Source organism: Neopsephotus bourkii, unplaced genomic scaffold (assembly GCF_033783945.1).
Source record: "Neopsephotus bourkii isolate Nb327-2 ecotype Australia unplaced genomic scaffold, CSIRO-AGI_Nbou_v1 NB_1634, whole genome shotgun sequence".
Lineage (NCBI taxonomy): Eukaryota > Metazoa > Chordata > Aves > Psittaciformes > Psittacidae > Neopsephotus > Neopsephotus bourkii.
In genome coordinates, this window is record NW_026902109.1 from 11,764,958 (window position 1) to 11,777,059 (window position 12,102).

The following is a 12,102-nucleotide window of genomic DNA, read 5'->3' on the forward strand; positions in this document are numbered from 1 at the left end:
ACTCTAACAAAAATAATTCCTGCTTTAAGATGCATCTCAAAGGTCCTGCCTAAGCAAATTTGAAATCCAGGTGAGAAAGAGACATGGGAACCTCATGTTTCCTGTTTAGAAGCAGGGTTCTGAGCCCAGTCATAAGGCCTGATGCAGAGTCAGGAAATAAAAATCAAATCTCCTGAGCCCCAGTCTTGACCTTGACCACAAAAGTACTTTTCCTGGAGAAACTGTGGCAGGCTGCACATAATTACCATTAGGACGTCAAAATTAGTCTGGATTGGAGAGTAGAAATGAAAATGTTCCAAAAACAAACACTGTTTTATCAGGAAACTATACTGAATAATTTACCAAGTCTTTCCATTTCTACTGTTCAGACCAACAATTTATTTGCTGCAGAATTCTACAGGTTATATAAAAATAAAATTTTTATGTTTTTTTTTTGCCTAAAACAACTCTGTAGTACCACAAAGGTGGCAATATTAATTCTTGCAGTTCTTTTTAACTGTATCGTCTCCCTGAATTAGTATTTCTCATGGAGTTCCCCTAAACCTACATCTGTACTGATTTGAGACTACTAAGTCTGTTTCTGTATGTTGCTCCTTACTCCAGACAAATGCAAAATCAGGTATCTCAAATTTGCAGCACAAAGGGATCACAGTGAAAACTTTTTTTGGAAACCTACAACCTGAACCAACACATATAAACACACACAATCAAAACTAAGACCAAATCTTGTTTTCTATTTGTTTGTATTTATGCAGTCAATGAAAAAGCAGCAATGAAAGTGTAAAACAATGCCCTGGAGAGCCATAGTAAACTCAAAGCTCCTGCCTGTAAGAATTACTTGTCTGTACCAGCAGCATTACTAATCTCATATATACACACACAATGCTGGAGTGCACCCTTGAGTTGTGGCATACAGCACCACAGGATGCTCTTGCCCTTTGTGCTACCCTCAGGAAGTCTCTGGTTTAAGCAGGGTATCACTTCTACCATGGCTGAATGCTGGCAGAAAATACAAACACTGCCAGCCACCTTGGCAAAGAGAGAAAAACAGCATGTGAAGGCACAGGGGAGGGGGAATTCTGGATGCATGCGATGCTCAGGCTAACTCAGGCTCCAATTCCAATCATCTCAGACTTCTACATTGTGACTAAGGCTTAAAACAAATAATTACACCAAGGAGAGCTGGGCCTTACAATGCCCCTGCTAAACAGGACAGAGTAGAACCACAGACTGGCTTTGGGGGTTTTACAGGGTTTGTTTTTTTGGGCTGTTTCTTGTGGGTTTGGGTTATATCTGGCTTCATTTTCATGCATGCCTCTAATTAAAAGTGCTTTAAAAATAACAGTAATCAGAGAAAATGGAATACTGCTGGAGTCAGCTTCCTTCCTCCAAGCTTGTTTGGCATCACTTTAATGGTTACAGCATCCCCAACAATTCCCACTTGTGATCCATCTCCAGTGTTTACAAGGGAACTACTCCAAGGAGCATTAGAAGCCTGATTTGGTGTCAAGTCTCCCAGCTGTGCTGTCACTTAGCCACAGTCTGCCCAGTTAGTCTGGCAAAATGACAGAGCACACCAAGTAACCCTGACTGCCTTTCTATCATACAGAATATTACAGGATGTGTCAAGTGTAAATTCAAAAAATTAGAAGATCAATGATTTATAACAGCAGAAATATGGAATTGCCTTCAAAGCCTGCTGGAACTTTTTCAAAAGAGTCTGCTATTTCCATGAACAGCCTTGTTTCTCTGAGGTGGGGCTTCCCCCCCTAGTTTTCCTGCTTGGAAGCTACAGATCTCTGCAACAGAAATTGACTCTCCTTCCTTACCTGCTGGAAAGCTTTGTAGTCAAACAAATATCCTTTGACTCTGTAGACAATATTATTTTTCTCTCACTGTGCTAGAAAATTCTTCTGCATTTGAAACAGGCTACATAAATCATTCACTGCTGAAATCAAGCTAATCAGTCTGGTCTACTTTTGTCATTAAGAGCTAAACCACATATGATTGAGTTTGGTTTGTTTGTAGGGATGGGGGTTTTTTTGGTTCTTTTGGAGTTTAGATATGTGATATACTTTGGTCTCACTGCAACATGTTTTACATGTGATTTTACCCTTGGCTTTCTGAAAAAGTTATTTTTTTGGCTTCTGACAGCCTGCAGGATAGATAATGTTTCATTCAGTTTCATTAGCTTCAGGATATGTGTTAGAAACACACTGATTAGGACAAAAATGAGACTGTGAGTTTTAGGCTATTTTTAGTTCCTTAGGCCTGCCCAGTAAAGTATTTATTTAAATTCTTTATATTTTTTTTTTAATACAAACACACACATTTATTTAATTTTTTTTATTATTTTTTTTTTAAATACAAACACACACATATAATTTCACTTCTTTCTGAGGAGAAAACCTAGGAAGTTACTGTGGATGTTTTGGAGATACTGTTAAAAGGACAGAATGCACTTTTCCAAACATTAACTGCCATAAATCCATTAGAAAACCCATATAGAATAACTAGATAGTGATGATGAAAGTAAGGAAAATAACATAATCCCACAATAAACTGAAGATCTGCTATAATTAGTTGTGTGATCTGCCCCTGCTAATATTGATTGGACCATGAACACCTCTTTTTCAGGAATATATTAAAAAAACCCACTCACTTTAATTTTCAAAACAACAAGAAAATAAAGAAAAATTCTGAACTTCTACAGCATCCCCCCAACATTTCAGTTTCCAAAGCCTCCGATTTAGCACTGTGTTGTGTGCCTTTTTATTTACAGGAGGATTTGCAGAGGTAGAAAGAAATTCAGCCAATTTATATGAATATATCAATAAGGGCTGCAGGATCTCAGCATTGCTGAAAAATCAGCCTTCATGGCTCTCCAGCTGCTTCCTGATCATATAACAAACTCAATCTTCTGTTTATGGAATTACAGCCTGTTACCATGGAAATAATTATGCTGCAATATACCCCTGCAGGATCAAATAAAGAAAGCGTGACTGAACAGAGCAAACAGTAAGGGAGGAAACAATTACCCAAGACTATGGTAATTAACAAATGAAGCAAAGATAACTGTATGCAACACCCAAAGGTATGTGGGCTTGTATTAGCACATGGTATGTATGTATGCAAGATCTGGATACAGATTTGCATATTATAAACCTAAAAAGAAGAAAAAAACCCCAACAACACAGAAATAAAATATCATTTCTGCAGTCCCTATCTAGTACGTGCCAGATATTTTTGTGGCTCCCTGGCCAAGGCACACTGTAACAAGTAATTTTGTGATTTTCCCACTTTCTAATGGGAGATAACATTCTGAATTTGTTCTTCAAGACATTGTTTGACTCCACGTAAAATCTAAAGGTAGTCTCTTGTCTGTCCGTTTTGATGACCGTTTCGCTGTTCATAGTATAAGCATGCAGGTACACATCCGATCAGTCAAAGGCTGTAAAATCATGGACAGGGCTTAGTTTCTCACACAGAGCTATCACAAATCATCCAGGTTTTCCCACTGATGGAGAATAAACAAAACCCAAGTCTGCATGGCTACTTCAGGATATCTTGGAAACTCAGAAGGATAAGTGTTCTCTGCCACAGAATGAACAGAAACCTGCTTTCTGCACTAGACTCCACTACTTAATGCAGCATGGCAGGTTTGCTCTGACTCCTTTTATCAGGCACACAGGATCAGAAAATCAGGGAGAACTATACCACTACAGGCAGATTTTCTAGCACCACAGCATAAAAGTGCACTTGAATATTACTGAACAACAACCAGCATCTGGCTAAATCCACTGCTGACTTGAATCCATTGAACTTTCCCATGTCTTCCAGATCCTGCTATCAAACCCTAGTGTCTTTGTCCTTGAATATTTTAGTCATTTATGCTAAAAACTAGCAAAATCAGCAAGGAAATATTGAATTAGATAGGGCGAATCCCATTCTCTCCTTGGCTACAGTACTGCTCTTTTTCCATATCAAGTATTCATGAGCTTGCAGACAGTCACAACCTCATATCATTACCAGAGCACTAGTACGTACAAGAAAGCCCATCTAACACCACTGTGGCCAGACAGGCTGAGGAACATAATGCTGCAGAGTGACACAGGAAAGCTCTCTGTGCCAGTGGCTCAATTAACCCAATAGCCTCTCTCAGAAAGCAGCTGATGCCAGATGTTCAGACAACAGGAGTGTTGAGGATCAATCCAATGTAATAAGGCCCAGGTAGCCAACAAAATTCTGCTGTCACTTTTCTGCAGAACAGAGAAGTTAGCTGCAGGGCAGGATATAAGAGGAAGCACAGATTTATGGATCCAAATCCTAGGAAGGCAGAGAAGGCTCCCTGGATTTGTTCCATCTGGTACATATTTAGGTCATATGGTGGAGGGAGGTCTATTTCTAGCCCCAGGTTTGGAGAAGTGAAAAGACAGTTTAGAAGCTGCTGTTTAACCGTATCTCAGTACACAGCCACACTGAGCATGAACTCCAAGCAGGTGAATTCTGGCCCCAGGGTATACAGCACTAACAAAGCTGCACCATATCACAAGCTGCTATACAAGTTGTGAATGTTATATTGAAAAACTTTTCCAATGACTTCAAATTAGTTGGCTTATTCCCCTAATAAAAATTATTCTAACATTCTCCTGTTACTTTTTCAGTTGTACCTAAATTGGAAACAAAAGACAGAGCTCTTTCTGAAACACTCAAGTCTGATGTTTCTCATTAAACTCACATCCAATGAGACAGAGAATGAATACTGCCAGAAGCATACCTCTATAAGAGATAAAATCATAGCTAAGCACTACCAGCATGTGGAGAGGCCTTAGTATAAACAAGGAACACATTTCTGAATTCAAAACCAGAAAAAATATCACTGCTTGTACAGCCCCTCACTGTTCATACACACATCAAAACACACACGCATTCACTGGCCTTCACATGTGCACTGATCTATTCTCCAATCACCTGCCTGTGATACGTGAAATACTTTCAAATAACTTCAACTATTCTCTAGTGATTTTCTAGCACAAATGTGATTCAGATGAATAAATTCTTTTCTAGCTGTGCTGTGATAAGCCTACCTAATTTTCGCACAGCTACTCTTGTTAAGGACAGGTAAGCAAGAGTGTTTACAAATAGATCATGTATGAACATCATGAGCTGCAGTTCACAATAAATAAATGTCAGAATAAGCAGTAGCAGCCTAGCATTATCTTCCCTCCCACATGTCTGTCCTTCAGCTACCTAACGCTCAGTTGTTTTTGAGATCTTATTTTGGGTATGCTGACAGGTCTGGATATTGCATCCAAGTCAAAATCCAAATTGGCAGGGTCCTTCGCTTACTCCCAGCTCAACTCTAGTGGTTAAAGGGCTCCTGCCTAATCAAATAGGTATGTTTCTTTGTAAATTGCAAAGCTGCCCATCAGTCAACTTTCAGCAAATCCCAAGGGGATTTTTAAATTTTGAGGAGACTTCCCTTAATGATTTTAGCACAGTAAGAAAAGGCAACCTGTTTTATTACAATTAAAGTATGTTCCTGAAAGATCTGCCCAGGAGTAATTTGTAAATGAAATGAAGATAGACCTCCAAGAATTCAACTCACTTGTCAAGCTACTTCAGTACAAGCCACAGTCATTATTTAATTAAAGGTACAAAACACTTTTTAAATCCTGAATAAGCACTAAACACTGCAGTTTTCAGAAGACCCAAATGATGCTCAAATTCTAATAGATTTTTCCTCCCCAGTTCTGTAACTGTGGTTTCTGCAAGACAACATATCTAAACCTTGCACAAGAATCCCATATCCTCAAGTCAATGTAGGAAATCAGAATTTGATTCACAATCACTGCTGCTTTGAAAAATCCACCCTTTTTCCTGCTGTTGGATTCACATGTACCATTGCAGGTCAGCTTTTGAAGTGATGAAGAATTGTACCCATTGCAGAAAGGGAATCCAGATCAAGGCCAGGCACTTTTTGGAGCATTTTTAATTAGAGAAGTGCTCACTTTCACTAATTCTTTTTGTTCTATCTCATCCTATCTCATCCCATCCCAAAGAAGTGGGGCAAAGTTTTCATGCATAGCTATTCAAACTATGACAAAACTAGAAGGATTTGAAAGGTAATCCTATAAAGATAATTCTGATTCAATTAGTAAAAAAAAAAATATTTTATACAAATATTATGTTGTATTCACAAATATATACAACTGTATATTTGTATATATTCTGTCAGAAAATTTCAAAAACTTGGCACAACATGAGGGATATTAAAGTCTCACCTCTGTTTTCTGCTATATGACAGGCTACAAAGATCTCTATAAAGCCAGAGTAACACTTGGCTTCAACAAAATAGCCCAAACATAAAACCTGTGCCATGCAGTAGAGGGTCAAAACCAAAACCTTACAGGTGAAACTGCTCAAATATCTCCGTTTCAAAGGAATAAAGAACATGTAATTGCAGTAGCCTGAAATTCCTGGTAACCATTAGTTTTAAACAGGAATAAAACCCTCTATATTCTATGCTGTGTAGCAGGGGCAGAATGGAAATTCACTTATACATCTATGGAAACGAAAAACTAAGCAGCTTGAAGGTCCAAAAATGTTGATGCCAAAAGCCTTTTAGGGAAGGGGAAAAAAGAATCACGTTTAAGAAAGGATTACTACAGTCATCTACTCTTACCCTTTGAGTCATATAGGCAAGAATATTGCACAGTAAGACTTATCTTTTTAACAAGAAACTAGCTCCATTATGAGACCATTTATAAGCATATTATGGAACTGTAAGCAGAAATCTGTAATCTGCATAGTTAATGACCAGCATGCCTAAAAGATGGAAGTTTTCTTTTGTAACTGGCCCACATTAGTTCATGGAAGTCAAAAATATATTTTCAACAGAACCAGATTTCTAACTTGCAAATCTGAATCAAATACTTCTCTACAAAAAAATCAGTAAGATCAATTCTTTAGTACAGTTATGAAGGAAGTAGGAAGTTTCTAGCAGTGGGCAAAAGTCAAAACTAAGCAATACCTTAAACTGGCCATTTAAGACAGTAAAATGGAAATGGTATATTGTGAAATTTAACTCCAGGTATATTTGTGAATACTTTTGTCAGAGCAAATATAATCTATAGGTTAGTCTGCTGCTCTCCTTTCTCTTGTTCTTTATAAATCAGAAAATTAATTACCCAGAAAATGGTCTCTGTAGTAGGAAGCTGAATATGTCTACTGTATAATTTATATATGGAAATCTAGGTGCCAACACTGTGAAAAATCATCACAAATAATTTTGCAGTTATATTTTTCTGCATCTGTCTTCCTCAAAGAATGAGCATAATACAGATTATCTCAAAGATATAAGATATCTTGTTTTAGTATGTGGAGCTGAACTGAATTTTAATTTCCTCTCATCTACAAATCAATCAAAATAAACAAAGTTTTTGTGATGTAGGAGAGAGGTTATTTTGACACTATTCCTCTTAGGAGAGCACCATACATAGTATGAACACTGACATTAAGAAAATAGAAATTAAACAGAACAAGGTTTTCCAGTGTACACCTTGCCATCTGTGAGTGGACCTTTTAGACTCCTATTAAGGTCGATCAGGGTGGTCTGAACATTCCCCCTTTATTTTAAGGCTACCATTGTATCTTACTCTAGAGTAATTTCATAAAGGTCAAAATGCTTCAATAGAGTCTTGGAAACTAGTTTTATAATAGTCTTTGATTTAATAAGTATCTCATGGGCACTTTGTAGGGTTCAAGGGCTCTCAATATTTGAAGAAGTCTGACAACTGAACCCAATAATTTATTTGCACTGAGGTTCTCTAAGCTTTCTACTATGGGTGTGTTAAGATGAACAATGCTTCAAACACTGCAGAGCTACTAGAGTGCTTTCGTAAAATCAGCTGCCCAAAATTATTAGAAATTTTGAATATTCAAGTTTTAATAGACTTAAAGGCAGGATAAGATCTTTGGCATTTCACAGGGAAATGAGTGTTTGACATATCTCTGTGACATTTCCTTGTTGGGTAAAGAATTACTATGCCGACATTTCCAAGATGAAAATGTTTTCTATCTTAAGTCAGACTAGCAATCCTCTGAATGGAGAGAGTCGGAAGACACTTGTTGTGAGAAGAGAGCAAGGAAATAGTATTTCCATTGATCCCAAACTATTTGCACCCAAGACCAGACACTTGGAAATGACATCTGGGAAGTTATTTTTTGGTGTTTTCTTCCATGATTTTGCTTGCTTCCTTTTTTTGCATCCATAGCAGCCTGTGGAAGGAGCTCCATAGTTTAACTACATATTGCATCAAAACACTTTTGTATTTTTTGTTGAGGTTTTTTTGGTGGTTTTTTTTTCTCTCTCTCTCTTTTGGTTGTTGTTTTGTTTGCCAGTTTGTTTTTACATGCTTGCCTCACTATTATCCCATTCCCTAGACATAATCTTTTGGAGAGTGTTCACTAGTACAGTTGGAAATTTAGTTTCATATGGTATGGCTGTTCTGACATCACATAATATTTGCAAACAGCCCTTAATAACAAACTCAAATTTATGAATTTATCTCCTACTCCAGCCACCTGGTTACATTTAATGCAAAGTCAAGAAACCCCAACAGCACAGATAAGATTGCCTTTTGGGAATGGTAGGTGATTGCCTAGTGGGAATGGTAGGTGAAGAAAAGTGCCTTCGAACTGGAGGACAAACATGGTCGTAGTACCTCTGTTATCATTAAGACAATAGGAGTACTGACTCCTGATTGAAGGAGGCACTTCAGAACAATTCCATTTGCTCCCATGCTAAACTACTCCCCTGGAGAAAGAGCCAGCCTTGAGGAACAGGGAGCAGGAATGTGGTACTTTTGCTGCACCAGACTGTCTTTTTGCCTATGGGGACAGCTGCTACTCTTCCTTGTAATCTCTTCCAGAAGCATGCTGCACCATAGCCAGTTGCATGCCCGCCATCCCCATCTCTTAAGTATAGAAGGAGGTGACAAATCTTACTCTGGTTGCGCCTCGCTGTCGTTCTCAAGATGGCCTCCTCCATTCGTGCTTTTTCTTCCCTTTCCTTCCATCGCCTCAGCTGCTCTTCTCTCATTTTGTAGAACAAGATCTGCTTTTGCTCTTCATTCAACTCTGCCAGGAGCTCAGGGTCAATATACATATCACGCAAAATTTGCTGCAGCATGATGACTCAAAAAAAAAAAAAGGCAGAAAAGAGAAACCTGCTTCCAATTATACACTCTAGTACTAGAGTGACAAGACCCCCGCTGACAGCACTTCAGAAAGCAGCCTGCAGCAACGGAGCTCTCCTACACCTGCCTGCCCAGGAGAGGTTTGATTCTTGCTGTGGCCCTCTTTGTGCAGGCATATTCTGCTCCTCGTCTCTTACAGGGGCAGAGTTCTCTGCTTACCGCATCCTCCAAAGGCAGAGACAGGTGTCAAGTGAAAGGAAGGGGGGAGTAACAGACAAAGATAAGGAAAGAAAAAATGAAAAGGACAGGAGAAAGGAAAAAAAAGTCACTTCAGTGCTCCTGCCTGCAGGATGGTGAAAATAAGGGATTCTTGACTGAACCCATCAGCTGAGCTCCCTTGAGCAGAAGCAAATCCAATGTAGAGAAAGTCTCAGACTTTCAGCTCAAACGCTTCCCTTCAGCAGCAATTCACTCCCAAGGGTATACGTGTCGCCCAGGGGTTTAAAGTGATGTCATGGTTAAAGGTATCACCTACACCAACAATATCTATGTCACTTTGGGAACTGATCTGGTAAGAGAGGAGAAACGGGTTTGCATATTATTTCCCAGCCTAGCCTAGTAACTAGTCTAAACAGAGTAGGTCATATTAGAGGTCCTATTTACCTGGTGTTGACAAATATTGTCATGCAAACTAATTAAAATGTCTCTAAAATTAAAAGTAGATGTAACAAAAGCCACAAGAATCTTGTTATCATGTTATAAATAATAAATGAATATTAATTAAACAAGAATAAGTTCTCAGCAGTTCATGCAGACTATGCCAGTCCTGCTGTTAATTCCTTTTCAACTGTGTGACTGGAGAAAGTTACAATGTTGCTCTTCAAGCAAATTCTAGCAGTAAAATAATATTATTTTCACACCGGGGTGAACAGCCACTTCATTATGAAAAAGCAAACCACACACACACACAAATCCCATAAAGCCAGAAAACACCAAACCAAAACCACAACACACCAAAAACTGAAGTCATAACAGATCACAGATCACATTTACATTTGCATCCCACTGCTTGATGTTATGCAAGAATATAGAGCAGAAGCAGATCTGTACTCCTTCACAAGAAACCTGCTTTATAGATGGGTATCTGTTGAACTCTTTTGTGACTTCCATGATCCTCATATTCAAAAAAATTGACCTGTTAATGCATCTATTCATGCAACATTCTTTTGAGGTATGCAAAAGACTATCATCTTAATATAGGCAGAAACTACATCAGATCTAAAATTCAAAAGAAGACACTGTATCACCTAGAAATATGAATCCAAAGGTTATACTTGAGTGATGCCTTCGGATAAAATAGAATTTCATAATCCATTATGTTTGGGCTTTACAGAGTTCAGTTCACATGCATGCTGTTCTGCAATTCAGGATCTCTCTCATGTACAGATTTTGTCTCCTGAAATAAAATGATTTTTTATTTTTATTTTTAAGAAATACATTTTGGCAAGAAAAAACCTTGGGTAAAAAAGACTTTGTTACTGCTTCTTTCTTCTATTTCACTTGGACAGATATAAAAGGGGAGAGCCTGGGGGGTTTGGCCTTTCTTTCTCTGCTTTTATTCAATTACATTAGAGCTGTGGCTCCACATTTTGGCACTAATTGAAAAAGACTCGCCTGTGCAAAGGCTTCAGGGCAAGCAGTTTTGCTGTTCTACCCATTTTTCATCTTTCTTATTTTATTTTACTTGACTCTACAGAACAGAAATCAAATCCTGATCAGAAATGACCACAGCACAAAGAACAAACTCTTCATCAAGTATTATGTGCATTTAAGCATAATAAGAAGAATCGTTTCCGAACTGCGTTTAGCTGCAGAAATAGATCAGGATAGAGATACAAGACAGCACACAAACAATTTTTCAGGCAACTACTGGCAATGTTCAATGAGTGATCATGCAACAAAAATAGCAAGAGCAAGCAGATGAAATGGATACTTCACAAACCACCCACTGCCTGAAGATTATTCACCAAAAATATTTGAGAATGGTAACCAAATGATCAAGTGGAATTAATCTGTGTGGGATTTTTTTTGTTTGGTTGGTTTTTAAAGGCAGATGTGGTAGTGTTGACATCTAATCACAGTGATGAATCTGATCAATTTCCTCTGTCATAGCTTTTCTTCTTTGGATCGCAACAACCTCAAAATAGAAAACTGTGAAAATGCAAAGGGGAAGTAAGGAAAGTAAAGAAATACTCCATCTGATATAAGACAATATCCTACATAAGTAGAAAGACACATCTTTCTACTTCTGCTGTTAGTTTCTTGACCAAGATACTCTGCCTCAGAACATCTGGTCCTCAAAATCTCACATGGGTGGCAGTTTTTCCATCAATTCTCTCTCTTTGCTTTCACACGTAGCTAAGTTTTGTTTAAGACTTATGCTTCTTTTTCAAGGTCCTTTCCAACCCTAACCATTCTATGATTCTTTATGAGCTAGAAAATCCAAGAGGACCAATGGGAAGAAGTGTTTTAAACAGTCCCTTCCTTTTCCTTACTAGTTAACATTTGATTTGACAACAGTTCAGGAATGGAGCGAATGGAAGGAGAGGCATAACTCAGTTACAGATTTCCAAAGGTATAGAGATTTAATTAAATACTAAGCACGCTTGAGAAACAATCCAATGTTCCACTTACCAGAAAAGACTAACAGAGGATAGTGTTCCAGAAATGCAAACTTTGAATATTTTTGGGCCAACAGGATATTTGGCACAAACCAGGCCTAGCTTGCTGGCTTCATCAGGACCTCACAAAACCCAATCCATCCATATGCTGAGCACCTTGCAAGGATATGAAAGAATCTGATAGCAGGTCTACCTTCCATATACCCTTAGAAGTGCCAAAT

General features: G+C 38.2%; 1 protein-coding gene across 1 annotated transcript in view; it reads right to left on the reverse strand.

Annotated features, from left to right (window-relative positions):
* Window positions 1-9,205, reverse strand: part of SH2D4B (SH2 domain containing 4B) — a 64,839-nt gene extending 55,634 nt beyond the window's left edge. Inside the window, exon 1 of the mRNA XM_061373779.1 lies at window positions 9,010-9,205. Within this exon, the coding sequence (XP_061229763.1) occupies window positions 9,010-9,193 (184 nt within the window). The 5' untranslated portion in view covers window positions 9,194-9,205. The remainder of the gene's footprint in view (window positions 1-9,009) is intronic.
* Window positions 9,206-12,102: the final 2,897 nt, after the last annotated feature.